Source organism: Epinephelus lanceolatus, chromosome 9 (assembly GCF_041903045.1).
Source record: "Epinephelus lanceolatus isolate andai-2023 chromosome 9, ASM4190304v1, whole genome shotgun sequence".
NCBI classification, from domain to species: Eukaryota; Metazoa; Chordata; class Actinopteri; order Perciformes; family Serranidae; genus Epinephelus; species Epinephelus lanceolatus.
The window spans coordinates 23,581,172-23,605,475 of record NC_135742.1 but is presented as its reverse complement, the minus strand read 5'-3'; the positions used below and the strand labels follow the sequence as shown (position 1 = coordinate 23,605,475).

Below are 24,304 nucleotides of genomic sequence, written 5' to 3'. Positions count from 1 at the left end.
ATCACACCTCTATCAAAGAAACTCACACAACCTGTTTTGGATCTAGAAAAAACACTTTTTTATTTTAGAAACTCCTTCTGGCACAAAAAGAAATAAGCATAGCCCATCACATTTATATCTGATTCACATCAGCGATTAGGTGTGTGCCAGATTTAGGTGAATGTGGGGAAATTACTGCTACAAAGTCTCTGAGGAGAGCCAGCGTCCACCGGATATCAAGTTGGTACATGACAACGGCGCGCGCTCCTAGACGGGAACGCGCACGCGGGGGCACGGCGTTAAACCACCTGACCGGCTCGGTGGGTTTTGGTTGGCAGTGTCGACTTCACAACGTTGAACAACGGCTCTGTGGGTCACGTGACAGCATCTGCTGCTGCTGGCTGAGCGAAGCGTGTTAGCAGGTAAACGAAAGAATAAACATGTGTTGTGTTAATGTTGTCGATTTAAAAACCCGTTTTAACGACCCAATCGTCTCATCGTAAAAGTTTTACACTAGTTTTAGGAAAACCTATCGGTCGATTCAGAGGCACCGTTCGTCCCGTACGGCAGTTAGCCAACTAGCTAACTAACTCGCTAGCGTTGTATCCGTACTGTAGCGCTGCAGTCATTGTATGTGAACGGGCCGTTCACGTGCCGGGGCAGTTAGCCTGCTGCTCGTATCTGTCGTAGCTTAACATGAGCGGGCCACGCGTTTTCGACAACTTTTCTCCTCCCCACACTGTGTAACATTACCAGTACATGCCACTGGGTACCAGTTGTTGTAAATGTAAATGTTAATGTTATAAGCGGTGTTTGTTTGTTTCGTTTCTGTTGTTAGCCTGCTGCCAACTTTAGCTAAATCTGCCTCCGAGGTAAGCGTGATGTGACTAACGTTAGCTTTTCTTTGGTGGACACAAAAGGGTACATCGTCGCACTTTGTTTATTTTTTTGTCACCGAGTGGGTGAGGCTATAGAAAAACGATTACATTAACGGACTGGTAAATTAGTAGCTTTGTCACATTATTAATATCATGCCTGTATAGTGTGGCGTTTAACGTAAGGGATCGTGTGTGTTTTTCACACGGAACAAAGACGAGCGGTAAGCTAGGCTAAAGCTAGTGGGAGCTAGTCGACCTAGCTAACGCTGCCGTGAATGCTAGCCAGTGCAGCTCATATTTCCGCCGAGCTTCTTGTAACGTTACCCTAAATAAGATGACGATTCAGTCATGACTTACGTTAGATACGAGCGACTGGAAAATACTGATTACAATTGCTAAAATATCGAGTTGACGTTAACTGTACTGTCCTGTCAAATGTGTTTTTTCTGTCAGCCAACATACGATTGCCAGACAATAGTATGTTCACAGCCGGTGGATCTCGTTTTTCTGTGTCCCCACGCTGGCAAGTTGTCAGATGGTAGTATTATTAGCTTAAACCAGTTACTGTATGTAACATCATCCAGCCCACTGTAATTGTATGCTTTCGATTTCCTCAAGACACCTTTTAGCCTGGCACAGAGCCAGGGTTCTTGGTGGCTAGGTTACTTATTACTTTTAATTAAATGTCAAATGCCTGTCGCCATGTCGACGTCGTCGATGTGGAAAAAGTGTTATAATACATAACACCCACCACATTTGCTGGTGCATAGTCAGTGTTTTTGTGTGGGAGACTGAGGGAGGATCGTAAGTTGACACCCGGACAGTCCCCTCTTGGCTGGCTAAATTTAACCGAGGTGGTGGGGGGCGACAGATGGGGTTATAGTCTTACATGGTGTACTTGACAACAGTGAGCTTCAATCTGCTCACATTCAGCATATTGTACTAGCATTGGGCATTTATTCTTTACTTTATCTTACTATGAATTGTGATGTAATGTTACTGTCTCTCAGGTAGCTGTCATTACACAGTGGCTCTATCCTTTTTCTCTCTCCCCAGATTTTTCTATTTTGTACATACATTGTTTTGTATATACTGTATATGATGACTTCAGTGGTCAGCAATCAAACCCGGGGCACTCGGGACAGAACGCTGCCCACCACCACCACACAAACAACACAGCCACAGAAACAGATACAGGTGAGTTTAGTACACACACAGTTGCACCCAGACCCAAGGAAATGTCCTACTCAATTAAAATGTAGTCTTTTTATTTTATAGTACAATCCTAGGTTGCCTCACTTAGCATTGAGTGTTATCATATTGACAAAGGTTTTTTAGGCAGCTACATTTTACATGGTACACCTTCAGCAGGATTGTAGTGTCTTTCATTGAAATATGTAAATAAAGCCAAGTGTCTGGTGGTCTGCCATGTGTTCCTGTTGTATTTTTTTCTTACTGAAATCTGTTTGTTTACCAGGCCACAGCAGAACAGATTCGTTTAGCCCAAGTGATCTATGACAAAAATGATGCTGACTTTGAAGACAAAGTCAAACAGGTAATGTGTTTGTGCATGTTCAGACATTTGAAATTCTTGTACATTGGGACCCTTAATGCATCTTGTGGTGACCTAACTTAACGCTGTGTTTCTGTTTTACACACTTACAGCTGATTGAGGTAACTGGGAAGACTCAAGATGAGTGCATGGTAGCCCTCCATGACTGCAACGAAGATGTAAACAGAGCCATCAATTTTCTGCTGGAGAGCACCTCTGACACAGTAAGAGACTATGCGCGCGCGCGCACACACACACACACACACACACACAAAAACCATATTCACGTTTACATATTATGCTTGTTTTTGGATGTCTTATGATAGTTCCTCTAGGTTTTTGTGGAAACTTAAACATCATGAACCGGGCAAAATTTAAATCACAAAGTAGGTGTATTTCATAGAGTTGACCTCATTCTCTGGTTTACCTCTGTCAGAACTCCTGGGAGACTGTGGGGAAGAAGCGGAGCCTTGGGAAAGAAGGAGGACCCTCAGAGATAAAGGAGAGCAGGGAGAAGAAAGGAGGAGACAGGGAGGCTAGTCGTGGACGTGGGGCATCCAACAGGAGGGGCAGAGGCATCAGCCGAGGGCGTGAAGGTGAGAACATGAATAAAGCTGTTTGTCCTGTCTGTGTGAATTGCGTAGATGAACGTTCCTTGTCAGTCTGGTAAAATTGTGTTGTCTGTATTTGATGCATTGCTGACATTGACATTTATGTGCTGAGTATATTGAATTGTCAACTTTTCTTTGCTTTATTCAACTGTGAATTCCAAGCTGAATTATGGAAAAAGGCTCAGAGGTTCTTCTCCCAGTAAAATAATTTGAGTTTTTAATATTTTAATTTCCTTGTACCTTTTTTTTTTCTTGTTGGATTCCAGGTCGGTTAGAGGAGAATGGGTTTGAGGTGGCTCCTGGAGAAAGAGGGGGAGACCGTGGACGCAGGGGGCGAGGCAGAGGTAAGCAGTACAGAAAAGTACACACATTAAGTTTTTTGAAAAAAAATTGACATTTTGTTAGCAATGAGTCCAAAGGCACAAAGTTGGATTATACAAAGATAATGGAAAAAGTGGTATCCATAGCTTCCAGTTGAATTTTCCAATGCTCTTGGATGTCCCAGTAAGATGAAGAGTACAAAATTTCCAGGCTAAAAACTGAAATGGGCATCTTGAAACTTAAGATGAAGGTTGGTGGTAAACCAAAACATTGCCAAGCAAAATCAGATTGTTGTAATTGAAGACACCTTTTTATAGGTTTTATGCATGCTTGGACTGATGGATGCATGTTTGTAAACACACTTGCCGGCAAAAGTGAAAGTACAGGCCAACCCCAGAGCCATTCTTATTTTGCTTTTTGCCTCACTATAGTTGTGGTTTTTGTTTTGTTTTCTGGCGCTCTGTCTCTTGGATGTCAGCTGCTTATGGTCTGGTACCTGCTCGCTACCTTTTTTTTTTAATAAATCCCTGACTTCACCTGAGCACTCTCGGGGTACTTGCCCATAAACATCCTGTACACGGAAAATTCAGGCAGAGGCCAGAAAAATACATAGCCACGCACTTCTAGTACGAGTGATGATTGAGAAGGATTACTTTCGAATGAGATTATTATTATTATTTTATTTTTTTTTTAAAGAAATTCTGCTTTAACTGCGCTTTTATATAGGGAATTGTCTCAGATGTTGTTGGGCATGTTTTGGTGACGTATCAGGCAACATATCTATTTGTGTCTGCAGGCACGTAGAGCATTGCAACACTCAACATGTGTGGAATGTGCTCAGTCCCTGCAGCTGCTGGAGTGTGTGTTTGTTTGGGCGGGGCATGTCGTTGATAGATAAAGAGATTGGAGAAGGTGAAAAGGAGTAGAATCTGGCTGGATTTGTAGGCTTTCTTTTTAATGACACATGATCTAGAACGGTGAGGTCAATCAAGGCCTGATTCAGAAGAAACTGTGTCAGATGTCTGGTTATGCGGTAATAGGGGAGTTAACAGGGAAATAAATGTATTTATATTTATTCTTTCGGCTGCTTGTCTTGAAGAATAGCTGTTAAATGACTTACATTTAAATCTTGACTTTAAAACATTCTTCCAAAAACAGACCTTTTGGTTTTTTTTGGACAGCCTGTCTATTACCTAAATGGTCCATGTTTGTATGGACTTGTTGGTATGTTTGTTTTGACAGCACAAATTTTTGTGATATTCTGATGTAGTTAACTACTAAATGCCACATTTTAGAAAGGAAAAAAAAAAACAGGTGCAAAAACACGATAGAAAAGAAACCCAGACACGTATGCAGATACGGTTTTTAACAGAAATGACAACTAGAATATTATCTAACGCTTGACAAAGGTCAATGATCAACACACTGACACCCCCCCCCCCCCCTGTTAATTAAGAGTTGAGGCTGAAAGGAACCAGTCAGCAGAGGTCATCTGTTTGTTTTGTTTGTGTCCTCAGGGGCAGGTGGCCGCGGTAGAGGCAGAGCAGCTGGTGGCAACAGGTTCTCCTCCCAGGGAATGGGGTAAGAACATGTATTTAGTGTTAAGTCTTAAACCACAAGTAGGATGAGGAGGTGGTGATGGTTGTTACAAGCACATATCTAAAAACAAACGTGTAGATGATTACGTTTCTGAATCTCCTCATTCAGCAGCATTAACAGAATAGAGCAGGCAGTGTTGTCTTCAGTTTCACTGATGTTGGCTCATCTTATCTCTGTTTCTTTCCCCTTCATGTTGTCTCTTCTTTCCACTCTCCACTCCTTTCAGCACCTTCAACCCTGCTGACTACACAGCCAACTCTGGAGCTCGTCAGGAGACATGGGATGGCAACGAACCTGCTGAGGGAACTGGTAAGGATAATGACACAAGATGTCATGTTTTGATGCAATTGTCTACGTTCACTGTAGAATAGCTTAATTATCAGCTTAAAAGTTTGAGCCTTGTTTAGTTAACCTGCTCCAAATCGACAAGTATTCCAGTTTCAGGCCACTAGGTGTCAAATATTAGCAGAATTTAAGTAGGAATAGGCAAATGAGTCTACACATTGGATTCAAGGGCTTAAATTTTTAGTGTTATATTAAAGCAGGTGGGGTGCTATATTTGTATCACTGCTTAATGGTTGCCGAGAACATATCATGAGTATGTGTGAATATGGCAACACTAACTTGGCTGCTGTTCTGTTTTGTTTTTTAGGAACATGGGGAGGCAATCTGGAAGACTGGACTGCAGAAGACTGGAATGAGGACGTAAGGCGGCACATTTTATTGATCTGAAAGAGATTTGCATTGCTTCAGTTAAAGGCTGTACACAAAGTTTGTTCACTTAAATTGATTTAAATCTGCACCGGTCTTCCTCTAGTGTTATTTTATTTGTCTAGTGATGTTGACTAATTAAATACTGTTAGTTAAGAGTCAGTGATTTTATCTGAAGAGTTGTTAATTTACAGTACAGCAGATATGCCTATATTAATCTGATTGATGCCTGTGTTGGCACTTCTGTCTTTTATCACAGTTGTCTGAGACCAAAGTATTCACTGCCTCTTCTGCTCCAGCAAACCACATCACACCTGGACCCAAGTAAGCAAACTTGCTCAAAGTCAAGTAAACTAAACACTGGAGAGCGCAGGCTTTATTTTAAAGAGTAACTTTTTATTTAATCTGTGCTATTATCTTCTCCTTGTTGTCCCTCCTCTCCAATTCCCCCCCCCCCCCCTTCTTCCACTCTTGCTTCTCTCTTATCTTCTGCTTCTCCTCAGTGTGGACCTGGCTGGCCTACTGCCCAAGACTGGAGTGGCTGTAGGGGGTATGGACTCTGACTTGGGGGCGATAGTCGATGGCCCCTCAGCCGAGGATTTGGGCCAAAGCCTGGTGTTTACCAATTCCCACCACAACGGACGCACTGCAACACACAGCTACGCACACGCCACAGCCAACAGCTACGCCCATGCCGCCTCTGCTAGTACCACCTACGCACATGCTGCACTGGTACAGACAGCCACACATACACACACTTATATACGTGCAACTTTCGGGCATGTTTATGTGCCCACACGCTGATACGATGCCTGTGTATTCAGTTCTTGTTTTGCTTCTCTCACCTCCCAGTCCTCAGTCCTGGGTTCTGGTTTTGGGTCCCTTAATGCACCTAAGCCGACACCTGCCTCTGACATCAGGACATCAGAGCAGCTTAACGGGCCTCGGCTTGGTCAAAGAGCCAGTCAGACGTTGGCCACCGCCAGTAACATAAGTGTTTCCAAAGATGCAGGGCCATCTCCAATTCCGAACCCTGCTCCTGCCTCCTCTCCCTCTGTAGAAGTCAAAGCTCAGAGAGTGGAGAACGGCCCTGTTACTGCCCAACACCGTAAGTTAAAATTTCTCAAACGAAAAAAAGAAATCTAACACAGAAATGTAAGACGTGTATCAAATGTTAACTTGTTGTTCTTAATAACAACAACACAAGAGGTATAGTGCACAATATACTTCACTACAGTAGGTATATGAATTATAATGTTATTATATTTATCTGAATTCTCTCTAGTGGAGATGAAGCTTCAACCAGAGCCATCAGCGGTGCTCAGCCAGCTGGCTCAGAGGCAACAACAATCCTCCATCCTTCCCACCACAGAGCCTCTGGGCCTGTCACATGCTCCACAGGTCCCCACACCGCCAGGTAGGGCTGCAGAGCAGTATCATGCTATGCCAGTAAAGGTGTGAAAGTCTGCTTAGCATACAGCATGACATTAGAGCTGCAACTCAACTAATTATTTTCATGACTGAATATATTTGGCAAACTGAAACTAAGGACACATCCACACTAAGAAGTTTTAAAATGCCTACCATTTGCTATGTTAACACCTTAACGTCCACACTGAGCCATACCTTACTCAGAGTTATGCCAGTTGAGTCCGATTTGGCCTTTGAATATGAATACCAGTGTATTTGTTCCTTTTTTCCCCGTATGGTTTAAACAGAGTTCAGTGGGATGTTCAGTGTGACAGTGACATTCAGGTAAAATAGTAAACAAGCTAACAGTGCCCATGGCAGATTGGGGATGTGCAACACCATTTTTTTTGCCAACACTAGATATCAAACAAAAGCTGAGACTGTATCGTATTAAGTTGCTATGAGCTGTAAATTCACCAGTTTGAAGCAGAAGGTAGAAGATCACGTTATCTCAGAGCCTTACAATGCAAAGTGTCTCCTCCTCTGGGCAGCTGCATTGTGTCCACAGGTGCCTCAAGCAAAGAGTAGCATGAAAGTGAAGAGAGCTCACTCTGCAGCAAAACCTGGGGACTCAAATGACCCTAGAAGTAGCCTACACTGCACACTGACTGGCAAAAAAAAAGACTGATGGACTTGAAGCAATCTCAGTTGAATTAGGGGCCTCCAACTAATTTTTCAAATGTCCGATTTTGAGGGGGCAGCCCTACTACTCCTATGTTTTGGAACACCTAAAATGGACCTTTGAAAATGTGGTTGCCCCTGTTTCAGTTTTAAAGCACTGAGATGGCTTTTTAGTCTAGACAAGTAGAAGTAGAGCGTTTGAAAAAAAAAAACGACAGACACCTATGTTTGCTTCCTAAATGGGCCTTACCAGTCACAACGTGTCAAGTAGAAACATTATAGCTAGTCCCACACACCTTTTTGTGACTACTCCTTTCCCATTGACATGGCTTCCTCCAGGGAGGGAAATACTCCCAGTACTGCACCAACATGTCACTGTATTGCTTTGAAACAACTCCCAATCTGTTTTCTGCTGCTTTTATTGTCCTTATACCTGTTTGTTACTAGCAGTAACAGTTCCACCTCGTGATCAGTCCAAGCAAAGAAATCTCTGTCTTACTTTTTGCTATTGCTGTTCTTCTTCTGTCGTATTTTCTGAAACTAAGCAATCAAGTTTCAGAGACGGCCTGCCTACTGTTTACACAAGCATGCACAGGCCCAATGTTCATATGGTCATGTGATGTGCGTTTTCGGGCCTTTAGGTACGGGCCGAGATTATTTCTGAAATTGTGCTGAAAGGCTTGTGTACGGAGATTGTTTTCATTTTAAAATGGCATTTTAAGATGAAAAAGAATGAGTGTGGATTAGATGATGCCTACAGAATAGATATGAAAGACAAATGCTCAGCACACCATGTAGCTGAGACAGAGCCTTCTCTGTAATAGAAACACTAGTAGTATTTGTGCTGTAAGATCATGGCAGTACTGCCATCTTCACCATCTTCTTACTATAACAATTACTTTGAACTTAGTGCTGTGATTTTAATGACTCTGTCAATCTCCTTCAGGTCACGAGTCCTCCGTCCCTCCTGTAAGAGACGGACCTTCTCCAGGAGTAAAGTTGCCAGGCATGGAGCCTTCCATCACAGAACCCCCTCAGCGGCAGCTAAAGACACAGAGACGCAGAGTACCTCCTCCTTCAAAGGTAAGCTTTTCTGATATCATAGCTTTCTATCAGACAAGCGTAACAACTTCAATGCAAAAATAACAAGAGCAGTATTACTTGCAAGACAAGGTAGAAACTGAATGTTGTCAGTGATGTATCTGCTTTCACTTGCTTGTCAAGACAAGCCAGGTAGCCGACTGGCTATGCGGTAGTGAAAGACTGGATAAAGTAGTTTAGTCAGGCTGTAAACTCCACTCCCACGACTTTACCTCTCATAATCAGAGATAATATCTTGTCAACAGCCACAGAGGGTGCAAATTAGTCTGCTGTCCCTTTCCAGTATAACCATCTTATTCATGTGTTTGCGGTGCAGTTCACAGGACTGTTTTGACTTAACACATCTTTTAGCCGTTCTACCACATTCATTTTTGACTGAAAATAACTTTCCATGCATTTTCCAACTTGTCATTCATATTGAAAAATGTTGCTGTACAAAAACAACTTTTAAATCATCAGATTGGTTAAATATGTTGGCCATGTTCTACCAAATCACCTCTTTCTCTTTTCAGATCCCCTCGTCAGCAGTGGAGATGCCGGGCTCAGCAGATATACCTGGCCTGAATGTCCAGTTCGGAGCTCTTGACTTTGGGTCTGAGGCTGGCAGTGGAACGGTGGACATGGCACAGACAGAGTCGGCCAGGGAGCAGTCTCCGGCCCAGGGCCCAGCTCCAACAGCTCCAGTACCCGCCATGCCTGTCCCTACTGCCGTTTCCACACAGCAGCCACAGAACAGCCTGTTCTCCAAGCCAGGATCTGTGAGGTGTGTGTGAGGCAGAGGCTTGTATTTGAAGAATTTATCATTTAAGATTTTGTACGTGTGTATTTGTGGATATGTCCAGTATAAAACCTCGAGTCATGCAGAAGGCATAGTTTATGATTGATATAAAAGGGTTAAGAGAATGATGTTTCAGCTTGGTTACAGCTAGAAACTGTTTGCATGTTGAAAACAAAACCAGTAATAATCCTGCTTCTACTTCTGTCACATTCTCTGTATCCGTATTGTAAATTTACCTGTCTCTCTTCCTTTATCTCTGCTCCATGAACAGTGAACACATGAGCAGCTTACCCACCTTACCCTCAGCCGTATCGGATCCCAGCTTCCCCTCACCATCCCTGGGCTTGCCCAGTGCCACACCCTCTCCCTCCATGGGTCTTCCCAGCGCAGCCGCCCCGCCCTCTTCTACAGCCCAGACTGCAGCCAGTCGTGTGGAGAGCAGTGGTCCAAGGTCCCTGCCACCTCATCTGGGCTTCTCTCAGAGCAAAGATGTGCCCTCAGCTGCTGCTCTCACAGTAAGGATAAACCTCTCTTTCTATGTACAGTACAGGCCAAAAGTTTGGACACACCTTCTCATTCAATGCGTTTTCTTTATTTTCATGACTATTTACATTGTAGATTCTCACTGAAGGCATCAAAACTATGAATGAACACATGTGGAGTTATGTACTTAACAAAAAAAGGTGAAATAACTGAAAACATGTTTTATATTCTAGTTTCTTCAAAATAGCCACCCTTTGCTCTGATTACTGCTTTGCACACTCTTGGCATTCTCTCCATGAGCTTCAAGAGGTAGTCACCTGAAATGGTTTTCCAACAGTCTTGAAGGAGTTCCCAGAGGTGTTTAGCACTTGTTGGCCCCTTTGCCTTCACTCTGCGGTCCAGCTCACCCCAAACCATCTGGATTGGGTTCAGGTCCGGTGACTGTGGAGGCCAGGTCATCTGCCGCAGCACTCCATCACTCTCCTTCTTGGTCAAATAGCCCTTACACAGCCTGGAGGTGTGTTTGGGGTCATTGTCCTGTTGAAAAATAAATGATCGTCCAACTAAACGCAAACCAGATGGGATGGCATGTCGCTGCAGGATGCTGTGGTAGCCATGCTGGTTCAGTGTGCCTTCAATTTTGAATAAATCCCCAACAGTGTCACCAGCAAAACACCCCCACACCATCACACCTCCTCCTCCATGCTTCACAGTGGGAACCAGGCATGTGGAATCCATCCGTTCACCTTTTCTGCGGCTCACAAAGACACGGCGGTTGGAACCAAAGATCTCAAATTTGGACTCATCAGACCAAAGCACAGATTTCCACTGGTCTAATGTCCATTCCTTGTGTTTCTTGGCCCAAACAAATCTCTTCTGCTTGTTGCCTCTCCTTAGCAGTGGTTTCCTAGCAGCTATTTGACCATGAAGGCCTGATTGGCGCAGTCTCCTCTTAACAGTTGTTCTAGAGATGGGTCTGCTGCTAGAACTCTGTGTGGCATTCATCTGGTCTCTGATCTGAGCTGCTGTTAACTTGCCATTTCTGAGGCTGGTGACTCGGATGAACTTATCCTCAGAAGCAGAGGTGACTCTTGGTCTTCCTTTCCTGGGTCGGTCCTCATGTGTGCCAGTTTGGTTGTAGCGCTTGATGGTTTTTGCGACTCCACTTGGGGACACATTTAAAGTTTTTGCAATTTTCCGGACTGACTGACCTTCATTTCTTAAAGTAATGATGGCCACTCGTTTTTCTTTAGTTAGCTGATTGGTTCTTGCCATAATATGAATTTTAACAGTTGTCCAATAGGGCTGTTGGCTGTGTATTAACCTGACTTCTGCACAACACAACTGATGGTCCCAACCCCATTGATAAAGCAAGAAATTCCACTAATTAACCCTGATAAGGCACACCTGTGAAGTGGAAACCATTTCAGGTGACTACCTCTTGAAGCTCATGGAGAGAATGCCAAGAGTGTGCAAAGCAGTAATCAGAGCAAAGGGTGGCTATTTTGAAGAAACTAGAATATAAAACATGTTTTCAGTTATTTCACCTTTTTTTGTTAAGTACATAACTCCACATGTGTTCATTCATAGTTTTGATGCCTTCAGTGAGAATCTACAATGTAAGTAGTCATGAAAATAAAGAAAACGCATTGAATGAGAAGGTGTGTCCAAACTTTTGGCCTGTACTGTATGTATAAGGGAGCTAAATGACAAGTGGATGGAGACCACTGCTGACACTTTCTTGAAACCTCAATGTCTGCTGAATGATAAAACTAACCCTTTGGTAATTTCCTCTTCCTGTAGAATGGCTATAGTGGCATGAAGACGCAGAGCACACAGGACAGTAAGTACACTCAGGCCTTTTCAGTTCTAGGGAACTACTTGGAGTGGCCTGTCAGATTCAATATAATGAATATTGATTGCTAAATGCATCCGATGGGAAGTGAAAATAGTCCTTTCAGTGAAAGTGGATGAGGTTTGATAAAGACTAGGAAATACTCAGCCCCTCTTTTCCGTTCGAATTTGTTTTATTCGGTTTAATTCTTTTATTCTCCCTCTTACAACCAGTCTCTCTTGTTCTTGTTTTAAACCAGCTACATCTTCATCGTCTAGAACAGTGAAAACTGAGTCTCCTGTTATGACGAGTGAAAGTGGCCACCACATCCCCTCCCCTGCAGTTACACCCTCCCACTCAACATCCATCCCCTCGCTCAGCAGGTAAGGGATAGTTCAGACACACCGTCACATTTTATATTGCTTATTGATTAATCTTTTGTGTGTCCTCTTTTTTTTGTTGGGAGATAATGATGGTTACAAGCACATATCTTAATCCTTCATGTGGAATTACCTTTTACTGAATCTCCGTCCTCCTGCACATGTTTTCTGGGTAAAGTATTGATGTTGCTTTATCAGACTAAAGCATGCTGATTGAATCATTTTACTTTCTTCCCAGTCATGTGACCAGCACTCACACATCTGGATCGGCCCTCGCCACAAGCTCCTCCCTTACTGTAAGTGTGTGTTCCTGCTTGCACACAGACACACAATTACTTTAATGTCACTCTACAGTTGAGGTAATTAAAGGACATCAGTTATTGTGCAGTTTGGTTATTTGAGTGCAGGACTTTTTACTGCTTAACTCTGAGTCTAAGTACAAAGCGATTTTTATTCATGAAGATTTTACCCATGCCTTGATCTATAAAAACAGTCGCTAATTCTCTGCTCACACACCCTGTCTGCTCTTGTCCTGTTACACCAGGTAAGTAACGAGGAGGGCAGTAGTAGCGGCAACCTCCATGCCTTCTCGTCATCATCGTCCAGCCAAGCTGTCAATTCCAGTCCGTCAGCTCCCCCGGCTGTCAGCAGCTCAACCACAAATGGTCTACATCCATCTGGAGCACCGGGACTGACACCTAATGGCACAAACCCCGCACTGTCAGCTGCAGGCAGCCGCACGGCACCCCTGCTCACCACCACCTCTGGTAGGCTCATGGCTTTACACAGGGATCACAACACCATAACACAGGAACTAATTTACAAAAGGTTGTTTGAAATGAAAAAATGTATCACCTTTAAATGTAATTCCTTTTGTTATCAAGCTGTTTTTACACTCAACTAAGACTGAATGTATTCAAACACATTTATTTGAATATGTACAAATATAAATCACAAGATCCATTATCTATTTAATGTCCAAAACTTGATATTTAAGTCAAGTCAAAAATCCTTGTTTGTCTTCTTTGCTCAGGTAAAGCTCCTCCCAACTTAGCCCAAGGAGTGCCACCTCTGCTGGCCAACCAGTACATCATGGGCCCAGGTGGCTTGCTCCCTGCGTACCCGGTAACTAATTATTCCTAAGTGTTTTTTTTTTTTTTTTTTCCCAATGAGAAAAAGATGGGGTGTATCACAAAGAATAAGCCCTTTATACACAGAGATTGCGCTAAAGAGCTGCTGCGAAGTCCCCTCTCTTTGTCACCCTTGCATACTTGCACAGAACCAAACAACATCAGCATCATGCCGCTCCAGTGTGTGATTTCAGACAGCATGCTAGCATCGCAGACAGGCATGACATGTAACCCAACAGTGTCGCCCTCTAGTGTACATATAATGTAGCATCAGCAGCATTCTATAAACATAACAAAGGCATAACATGGCAACAATAACCATTTACTGCCCCAGTTATATGGTTGTTGATCTCCTCCTCGGCTTTGAGGGGAAGATGCTTCTGGACCTCATTGGTTTCCCAATTTGCAGATATTTTCAGCTGTTGTTTTTCTTCAAGTTAGCTGCTAACGGCTGTCAGCTGCTTTGTAAATCACCCAGCAGTGGGTCTCACACACACAGCATGTCATCGACACTTCACACCTCCCTCGTCCGTGGTCCCGTCCTGCCAGCTGTCCCTTTTACACAGATGTAGTTTAGATGCTGTTACTTCCTCCTCTGCTGGTTTAAGGGCGAAACAACTCTGTTCCCCCATCCCACGATTGCACCTTTATACAGAGGGGTGAGACCGCCTAAAGGTGTGAAACTCCCACCTTGTAGAGATAGTATAAAAGGGGCTATAGACAGCATCGTATGGTATTAACCTACACAGAACAGTTTAGCATCTTCATTCCGTCAACAATATATTTGTTAGGTTTTATGCTCCCCTAAATAAAAGAGCCTTGTATTTACCACAAGTGGACACTGAATTTACTGAGTTTACTCCTTATTCTCCAGAGCTTTACTCTGTTGATGACTGTTTTAGTAGGTTCAGATGAAACATGACATCCGTGTTAAGCACTGAAACACTGGCTAAAGCTTAGTAGATGCCAAAATGGGTAGAGGATGAAACTAAAATGGAGTTTGCAGGCAACAGTGAGGTTTGGTTGAGACTCCAATGTATAACGTTTCACTAAATTTTCCTTCTAACATCTTCATTTCAACAGCAGATCTATGGATACGAGGACCTGCAAATGCTGCAGTCTCGCCTCCCTATGGTGAGTCTGTTTCTTCTGCCCCGTGCCCTGCTGCTTATCACTTTGGTTCTTGTGTTTTTGTAAATCAGCAGTGTGCTTACAAATGTGCTTTTCAATGAATTGGCAATCCAGGCATTCCAAAAATATATAAATGAGAAAGGAAATATTTAAAAGCAACATGTTTGAACCACTGTAGGTTTTCCCCGTTTACATATTCTCGGAGTGGCTGGATTACCTTCCTGTGCAGCCAGTAATCTTTTTCTTAGTTCCCTTTATTCCTGCTAACTTCAGTAAAAAAATCTGTGTCCTTTCTTCTGTTGCATGGCAATTTAACCAGATTTCCAAAGTAGTAAAATATGTGTTGATGGGAATAGCAACAAAATGGGGATGGCTTTTTGTGGTATTAATATTTTTTTCTCTTCCTACACAGGACTATTATGGTGTAACATTCCCCGGTACTACGGCTACTATGCCTGGACGAGATAATCTGGCCAATAATCTATATTCTGGTAAATAAAACTTCATGTTGTTTTGGAGTTTCTGAGCTGATATGTCTACTGACCTTCTGTTATGTTTCAAGATAGGTTGTTAACTCACACTGAAACTGAACAATTGAAACAGTCTCTCAGTGCATTTTATTTATGGCAGTCATTTTTGCACTTCAGTATGTTGAGTTAAGCATAATTGATTACATTGACATGGCAATTTTAAGCCATCAGCAGGTGTGACAAAGTGCTTTGCTTTTCTCAATTATGTGGCTTCTTTACTAATTCATGTTAGCTGACCAATAGATGGGCAAAGACATTTTAGAATAAGTTTTTAAACTTCAGTTTTGTCTTCCCTACTCTCAATTTCTGTCCAGGTGAGGCAACAAAGTTTGGCAGAAATGATTCATCATCTCCAGCTCCCCCAACCAGCCTGTCTACAGCCGGGGTTCAGTCACAGCCCCAGCAGGCTCCACAGGCAGGAACACAGGGCCAGGGGCAGGGTCAGGGCCAGGGTCAGCAAACACAGAACCAAGCCTTCCTCAATCCCCCTCTGCCCCCTGGCTACGGATACACTGGTAAGAGAAGTAAAATTATAAGTCATAATGAAGATGTTGAACAATCTTATTTCTACTCAACTCAGCCATGCGCTTTGTATTTACTCCTAATGTAAAATTCCAGCTTTAGCTACCACCTTCCCTCTGTTTATTTTTAGCGTCTTATTTAAATATTTATGAGAAGTCTGTTAAATTGTTGGCAAATGTGCGATAGTCAGGAACTGCTTGATTCATTTTTGATTTCCAAGGGCTGTTGTCAACGGCTGTAGACCAAAATGCCCTCAGATGCAGTTGGATGGACCTGCAATCAATCAGAGCAACGAAATGTGACAAAGCGCTCAGCAATGGAAAAATGTAAACAGCCTATAGCGTGCCAAGATGAGCTCTGATAGTGCAGCGTCAATATATCTGATCGAGTGTTGCAGTTTTTGCCATGAGAACGTGAAAATAGTACTTTAACAGAAAGTTCCACATCAGCTGCAGCCATCTTGGTTGTTTTCGAAAATGCCTTAACAGCACGCCACTTTACTAAGCTGGGTTTATGCTTGCTGTAGAGTATCCGGTGTGAAGGTGTATGTCACCACCACTCATTTTTTGTTAAGTGCAAAGGCTCCATAAATTGTCAGTCATCATCTGAAACACGCCCCATCTTGGATAAAAGGTTGTGATTGGCCCAACCTGGACCAGGCCAGTCAGAAACCTGCCTGTACAGGAGGAGGACCAGATGCATCTGCCAGACCAAATTAAACATGAGCTCGCAGATACGTCTGGTTCCCAGGCAACAAGGCTTAACAATTATTTTCAAATTAAAAGTGAAAAGTGATTTTTCACACAACTGTTAATGTAGACACAAAGTCAATTTGTATTTGTGTAGATGCTCTTAATGTAACACTGCCTACTACTCTATAATAGAACCCTTTTTGTCATTGTTGCTTATAGACCGTTACATAGGGATTGGCTTTCATTGCACATGGAATATATCTCTGAATTGTCGTTTTCAGGTCTGCCGTACTACGCTGGTGTGCCGGGGGTTCCCTCAGCCTTCCAGTACGGCCCCACCGTCTTTGTGCCTCCTGCTTCGGCCAAGCAACCTGCAATGGGCCTGGCCAACCCCTCCAATCAGTATCACCAACAGCATCAGCCCAGTTACGGACAGCATGCATATGGCACAGGTAAGACCAGGACAAAATAAGAAGGCTCTGACTGATGTTTTCAGACAATTAACACTGAACATTTTTAGTCACATGTTCAGTAATGAAGTAATAATAAAGTTTTCTTGTGAAGATTACATCCAGTAGTATTAATTTGGCATTTAATATGACAGCACAGGTTTCTTTTAAATTATTGCTGCCATAATATCACAGTATCACAAACTCTCACAGCAGCTTGTCATGAAAAGTAGTTGAGTGTCATTTGATCAGCTTCAGCAGTTTGGCTAATTATTGTCTGAATCATCAAAAGTGAACAAGCTACACTCTTTTAGAAGTTGAGAAATTTGGCAGGATTTACTATTTATAGTCCATGGTGGCAACATTTTTTGACATATTTGACATTAACATGTATTGTGAGAAAGACGGGGTGTGTGTACTGGGACCTTGGCATTAATCAGGTGTGCGGAGTGTAGAGAGGCCATTCCATTTCCAACCCTTTATACATGTACACCAAATGCTGCATGCGTGTGTGGAATCGGGCCTGTGTGTGTTTTTTGCTTGTGCTGCATGCATAGCTCAAACCCCCTTGCTGAAGTTGGGCGCGGCTCAATATAGACTCAGCTGCCATTTTAGTCAGGTTACCTTACTGCCTCTCTCTCCCCCTGCCCCCCCTCTCTTTTCTCTTCCCATCCTCTTTCCTCCTCCTCTTCTTCTCTTCACCTCACCTGTTCACCGTCCTCCTCTTCCTGCCCCCTCTCTCTCTCTCTCTGTCCTTTGCTCGCTCTGCCTCCTCTCTTCTTCTGTACTCCTCCTCCTTCAGCCTTTGATGACCTGTCTCAAGCCCACGGTGGGGAGTACAGTAAGGGAGGGTACGGAGGCTCTGCCCAGTCACAGGCCAAGTCAGCGGGCAGCGGCCCAGGGAAAGGTACATACACAACACACGTGCGCACACTCTGACAACACAGTAAAGTCAGCGGGAATTTCCCTGTGGGAAAAACGGATGTACTCACAATTGCAGATGATTCAACAGTCAAGAGTGTTCTGGAGGAAGGTGTGTATATGCACGCGTGTGATTGCACTTTGATGTGCACAGAAATGGATACATGCAAAAGGGTGACAAAGTGAGAAACATGCCTCTGCGCCTCCTCACTTAATGCTTCTTCCTACTGGCTGGCCCCCCTCTTACTAACAGTGAACATTTAGTGCTTAATATTCAGTTATCATCAGTGAAGTGACGCAGTTGTACTTTTCCCCCCTTAACCCTTTTATTTCCCTCTCTTCTCTATCATTTTCTTCTACCCCCTTTTTTTGCTTTCCTCTCTTCCCCCTTACATTCCAACCATTTCCTATTCCCTCTTTTCATTCTCCTCTCAGCACCAGGACTGTCAGGGTCAGGTACCAGTGGAGGAGTACCTGACATGGGAGGATCAATATACAGTAAAACTCAGGTGAGTGACTTGCTGTTCTGTTATATGCCTGTGTGTAGATCAAGGGTAGGGATGTCAGTTTTGGTTAGTTTTGCTTTGACAGCCCTACACCTATTAACCAGTAACTAACAAGTTAATTTTTCAGAAAGAAAAAAAGCAAAATGAGGTGACATGCAAGAGGCGTTTCCTGGTATTCCTGCGCTTCATTGATTCAGTTAGCTTTAGCACCACATTTCAAAACATCAATTTAGAGGTTCAGAAATTTTAATATTTTCTGTTGGCTTTGCTGGAAGACAGCTGGCTAGCTGCATTAACATGTGTAAACATAGTCCTCTGGTGAGCGAACATTAGCCTTGGCCTCTGCACTGCACACCACCGGGGTCGAGTGAACACTAGCTAGCAGCGTTGCTCATTTGGTGAATACAGCTAGCAACGCTGACCCAGTGGCAGGACTTTGCTGTGGAAACATAGTAATGACATGCCAGTCTCCCCGCAGGTTGCACTGGTAAATAAGCAGCTTCATTCTGAGCTGCAAAACCCCTTTAGCACTGTAAACAATGTCAGCACCACTAGCTAATAGAGTGTGCCAGTAAACCCGGAACTCTGTTAGCGCTTTTAGCACTTCCGGTTCTCTCGTCTAAAAGTCAGTACGTTTTTTGAATGGGATTTTGGTAAAATGCCTCAAATAAGGTCTGTGGTTAACAAAAGCTTAAGCGAGTTTCAGGTTTTGTTCTACGACATAAAACACGTCAGTAAATACCCTACTTGTGAATTTTGAAGCTTTTACGTGTCGTAAAAAAGGCGGTTGCTAACAAGATGCTCAATACGACTACAAACCCTGTCGGGCACATTAAACATCATCACCCCCGAACAGGCGAGAGTGCTGGCAGTCCGCCATTACAGCTTCTTATTTAGCTTAATCAGTCCGATTTCCCCATTATACAATGTTTTTAAAATAAAGCGGCCAAAATCAGTTGAAAGCTTAGTGGCGGTGACGTCAAGAGTCATGCGACCGTGGAGTAGTCATGTAGTCCATTAAAGCCTAACGTTAGCTTTTTACATCTGGCAATCGCATTTAAGCTTCAAATGCGCTATGAAAGGTGTTCATTAGGGGTGTGAATCTTTGGGCACCTCACGATTCGATAACGATTACCATTCAGGGCTACGATTCGATTATAAAACGATTATTGATGCATCTTTAATTTATGTATATTGATGCACTTTTTCACAACACACATTTCTTTTTGTCTCACTGACTAAGCATTCAACACTTGATTCAACACGCAATTTTTAAAAACAGTGCATTTGTAATAAGAAACAGTTGAATTCATTTCCATTATATTTTATTAAACATAAATGGAAATGCGTGCAAACTGGAAAGTTACAACTTCGTTGTATGGAAACAAAGGTAACAACGGGTATCTTAAATCACAAGATAAAATGCGTAGTTAGAGTAACAAATGATTCGGTGGCGACAGACGTCCACGCATCACATGTAACTGCGATCCTACCTGCCTTCAACAGCGAGGCCATGACTTCTGTTTTGGTTTGGTTGTAGAGTGTCGGTGAAATAGCGTCGGGATGGGATGGTGTATCTGGGCTCCAGTGTATGCAGCAGTCCTCAAAATCCCTAATTTTCCACGACAGAATAAGGACGCAAATCCTTGGCAGTAAATGCCGCGATGGCCTTCGTAATTCACTTCGCCTTTTCAGATGAGGGTGGCAGCTTTCTAATTGCTTCCTCGATTGTTCTCTGGTCGGTAGCGCCACTAGTTGCCGCAGCAACAACAGCCTGCCGTCTCCCTGACTCCTCCGTCAGGTGGTATCGAGTTACATGGCTTCTCATATTTGTTGTGTTGCCAAAGTATTTTATTTTAGCACGACACAGCTTACATATAACGTGGCTCTTGTCCATTTCGCTTCCGCCGTCAACGTTGTAGAAGGAGCTGTTAAATTAGAAGGAGCTGTTCGGATCTCACGGCGAGGTGCATGACGGTCAGCCATGTTTGTTTTCCTCTGTGCGCTTGTCAGCGTGTCTGCTCCAGGTGCGCATCCCAAAGTGTCCCGGAGATGACACGTACCGCGCTTCTTAGTTCCGCATTATTTAGAACCTTCTGTATTACTCTAATTAACAGATTTAAATAATCAAAATTTGGACGTTTGTGAATCGATTCAGATTCGTCCACGTCCGGATTGCGATGCATCTAAGATTCGGAAATTTCCCCCACCCCTAGTGTTCATATGTGAAGATTATCTCGCTGAACAAAACCTGTAAGTATCATAAACTTGTGTTAGCCACAGAGCTTATTTTCTGACATAATCCAAAACGCAATGCAAAAATCACATTCACTTTCTCTTCCGGGAACCAGCGTGATGCTAAACTTTCGGGTTTTGACGTCAGCCCTGGCACACTCTATTGCTAACTGTTCTAACAGAGCTAATAACAACAATGCTAAAGGGGATTTGCAGCTCAAAATTGACCCACTTACTTAACAGTGTGACCTGGCAGGAAAGAGGCAGGCTAGGTAATAGAAGTCTTAAAATAACAGCTGCATTACCTTTTCTAAAAATGCTGTTCTTAATCAAAATGATGTCCACATAGTAACCGCACATGATCTTGAATAGCCCATTAACTTCAGTTATAAATTAAGCTTGGATACAGGAACTTGTTTGCAAGGGATTTTTATGTTAAGCTAAATGAAATTGCCATTTATTATGATATATTTATTATTTCTAAACCTATTGTCCATGCATTTGTCAATGTAGTTGACGTTTATTTGCAGTTTTAACATTCTGTGTCTTTTCTCTGTGCTCCTCAGTCATTTGACAAGCAGGGCTTCCACACAGGGACACCGCCTCCCTTCAGCCTGCCTTCAGCATTGGGGGGAACAGGGCCCCTGAACCCCGGGGGTGCTCCTGGCTATGCTCCTGCTCCCTTCCTGCACATCCTGCCACCCCACCAACAGCCCCACTCCCAGCTGCTGCATCATCACCTCACACAGGACGGACAGGTAAACTAAAGTGTCTGTGTAATACATCAGATTGTGCCCACCCAAGTTTGAATCAGTCAAGCTGTTTTGTTGTTGTGGGTGTTTATATGAGACACTCATGTTTTCTGAACAGTTGCATGTTTTGGTTAACAGACATGGATGGACAAGAAGTGTTGGGCCTGAGCCTGATTTAAAAAAAAAAAAAAAAAAAAAAAAAAAAAAAAAAAAAGCTTAAGTCACCTTAAGTCTGTATTGTACAGTAACAGACATTTGTGACATGAAATGTGTTTGAAATAGCCACTCCGAAACAAACTAGACTGTGTAAATTTGGAGTGCTGCTGGAATATACCATACAGTAAACCAAAGTCAAGTGTTTGTTAATTTATAAAGAAATAGGAAGATGAGCATGAACCTGACCCGACTCGAGAAATTCCGGCCGAAGCTCAGTTAGCTCCAGGCAGAGAATCAAAAGTCAGACACATAAGGCTTTTGTTTGAGCAGTCAACACTGCGACTTTAGCCTGATGGTTCCTGGACCCTCAGCACTACCTAGGGAACAAATGTTTTCAGGGGGCAGGGGCCAAAAATCTGTAGGTCCCCGTGGGTTGTGCTAGTGAAGTTGAGTCTCTTTAAAGGTTTCTGGAAATGTTCCTGCAGCTGAAAAGGCCAATTAACGACACAGGAAATTGAATAAACCTATTAGTGAGTTACCTTGTTTTAAACATTACTGACTGAATGTTTTTCTTTTTCTCTGAAGGGTGGTCCTGGTCAGCGCAGTCAGTCCAGCAGCATGCAGCAGAAAACCCAAGGCAGCAAGTCCAGCTACGGCAGCTCACCCTACTGGGCCAACTGAGGAATGCTTCCCACTCTCCACTCCCCCAAAAGGCTGTGTGTGCGTGCGAGTGTGTGTAAAGCTAAAACATAAAAAACAGACACACTACCCTCACAATGAGCAACCTTGGGCCTGCTCGCCCCGTTCCCCCCACCTCCACAAGTCCTCATAAGTCTTTTGGGTTCTCTCTCTCCCCCCCCCCCCCCCTTTTCAAAATTGGTTGTACATGTAAGATATTTATGTATGTATTTATATATATATACTGTATATGTAATAGTAGAACATGAAATGTGGTTGCTGCATTTTATTTTTGAAGGACTTTTTGTTTACTTTTTTCAAAACTGCAGGAAAAGATGTTACATTAAGACAGAATGAGATGATGGTGAGAGAGCGAGTCAAGATGAGGAGTGATCTAAAACTTCCTGTAAGAAAACAGAAAAAGGAAAAGGAGAGAGCTATAGCACTGATTGCATATGAGGACATTTCAGATGGGGGTGGGGTTTATAATAACTAACTGCATCTGTCTCGTCTTTTTTTTTTTTCTTTTTTTTTTTTTTATACATAACTTCCTGAATGACCAGGCTCTTCCCCCGAACTTCATTTTGTAGCTTCCTGTCTTTCCCCTCCTGCCCCCCCCCCCTTCTTCTTCTGCAGGGCTGCCTAGTCTCCTTTTGTCATCATGTCCCCATTAAAGACAGACCTGCCCATCTAAATTTTATATTTTAATTTAATTTTAACCCTGATTTCCCTCAAAATAAAAGTTCTGAGCAGTTGGAAGTCTGACTTTCTGAGTTTTTTGTGCTTGTGTTTGTGTGCAAGTGTTTCCACATGGGTTTTCCTGGACTGTTGGAAGGTCAGACCCAAGGTTTCTGATTTGATTATGCGGTGCTAGAGATGGCAAATAGTACAGAATCTTGGAGCAATGTCAGCCCTTCATCCATTTACAATTGACTGATATAAAAAAAGGTAACCTAAAGAGATGTTTAAGTTTTATTCTATCCAAATTACTGTATTGCATCTATATGGCTACATGAAAGTAATTGCTACAGGTACCTGTGGTTATATAAAACTTTTTTTTATAGTCAGCCAAACTATTTTTCTATGCACACGTCAGTCAATACTGTAATTAAGATAATGAAAATCATCATGCACAATCAGAGGCACCTGAAAGTTATTTTCATTTCATAATTCCTATTCAAAAATTAAAAGCGTAAAATGCACTCTAACCAAATCTGCGACTAATTTTTCTGTTGCTGCTGACGAAACATCACGTTTTCCGTCCCTGCGATTGATAAATTAGTAATTACCGGTACAAACTCAAGGTTGTCAGGTAGCAGAGGATGAGCTCTTCCTTGTGTTTGATCTAGTTTATTGCAATAATGACATGAAAAACAAAATTAAATTACAAATGGGTGTATATTGATGAAAAAGTTGCATTGATTGCCCTGTTCCTACTGGTCTGTGTTGACTAACAATAAATCTACTGTATATTTTTTACCCACAGATTTGATCTCAAGGTAATCTGATAGCTGTAGGGTTGTACTTAAAACTTCTTGATTGTCATTTGTAGGATAAGATAAATGCAAGAAAACAGGATTGCAATTAAGCAATTTCCTTTAATTTGTACCACTACAGATCAATAATTGAATAATAGTCTTATTTAAAATCTAAACCTTTTTTCCAGTAGTAAAAAAAAAAAAAAAAAAAGAAAGAATAGTTTCCTGCAACTGAAATGAACATGTTCTGTAATCTGGCTGCCATAACTGTACTCTCTGTAATAGTCTTTTTAGCCAGTTGGCCATATGGTGACCCAGCTTGAGTGAGACACAGGTAGCTCCATCATTAGACACCTCCTTTACCCATGAAATACATATTCTGTGGTGTTATTAATAAATAAATAAAACTTACTCTAAAATCATTATAATGAATTAATTTGTTCCTTGGCTCATGAATCAGCACAGCACAAAGTTTTAGTTTAAATATGAAAAGGTGAAAGAGGATGGTTTAGGAATGTGATTTTGCTGAATTCCTACAATAACTCAACCCAATCGCATGTATAGACATGGGACAAGTATGCAGCCATGCAAAGTAAAGTAAAGGTGAATGGATGAGGAACTACATTGATAAAGAAGTTAAACTGGGATATAACGCTCTGTTTTTGATTGTCTCTGCCCCGTTTTCTATCTTGAGAGAAGCTGTGTTGAGGAGAGTGTTAGATCTGTTCAAGAATTAGAGAGCCTTGTTTATCCGCACCTCAGTCATCCAGACAGTCCCAGGACTGACAAAACACCAAACAATGTAA

The 24,304-nt window shown here is 42.6% G+C and overlaps 1 protein-coding gene and 1 non-coding gene across 4 annotated transcripts; both read left to right on the top strand.

The window, feature by feature from the left end:
* The first annotated feature begins 265 nt into the window (after nt 1–265).
* LOC117252744 (ubiquitin-associated protein 2-like) lies at nt 266–22,441 on the top strand. Of its 3 annotated transcripts, XM_033619858.2 has the most exons (30): nt 266–401; nt 1,914–2,054; nt 2,335–2,412; nt 2,523–2,633; nt 2,846–3,005; nt 3,287–3,364; nt 4,859–4,922; nt 5,167–5,249; nt 5,593–5,645; nt 5,911–5,975; nt 6,155–6,383; nt 6,504–6,759; nt 6,937–7,068; nt 8,689–8,825; nt 9,356–9,606; nt 9,893–10,136; nt 11,908–11,947; nt 12,198–12,321; nt 12,557–12,614; nt 12,863–13,085; nt 13,352–13,443; nt 14,532–14,582; nt 14,992–15,070; nt 15,424–15,624; nt 16,605–16,775; nt 17,575–17,679; nt 17,773–17,805; nt 18,129–18,202; nt 21,001–21,192; nt 21,928–22,198. In XM_033619858.2, exons 2-30 carry the CDS (start codon nt 1,956–1,958, stop codon nt 22,021–22,023), a joined length of 3,579 nt encoding a protein of 1,192 aa, XP_033475749.2. In that variant the 5' UTR covers nt 266–401; nt 1,914–1,955; the 3' UTR covers nt 22,024–22,198. The 3 variants fall into 3 exon arrangements, with proteins under 3 accessions (XP_033475749.2, XP_033475751.2, XP_033475752.2); XM_033619860.2 differs by lacking the exon at nt 17,773–17,805 and having other exon boundaries at nt 21,928–22,441; XM_033619861.2 differs by lacking the exons at nt 17,575–17,679; nt 17,773–17,805 and having other exon boundaries at nt 21,928–22,210.
* On the top strand, nt 12,396–12,471 carry LOC117253240 (small nucleolar RNA SNORD121A). Its single transcript, XR_004501379.1, has one exon. It is a non-coding gene; the product is annotated as a small nucleolar RNA SNORD121A (small nucleolar RNA).
* Nucleotides 22,442–24,304: the final 1,863 nt, after the last annotated feature.

Bases quoted from the DNA above. Each gene is read 5' to 3' on its own strand.
- LOC117252744 (XM_033619858.2), top strand. From the start codon at position 1,956: ATGATGACTTCAGTGGTCAGCAATCAAACCCGGGGCACTCGGGACAGA. The intron at 5,250-5,592 runs GTAAGGATAATG...TTTGTTTTTTAG, and splicing joins CGAACCTGCTGAGGGAACTG to GAACATGGGGAGGCAATCTG. The intron at 12,322-12,556 runs GTAAGGGATAGT...CTTTCTTCCCAG, and splicing joins TCCATCCCCTCGCTCAGCAG to TCATGTGACCAGCACTCACA.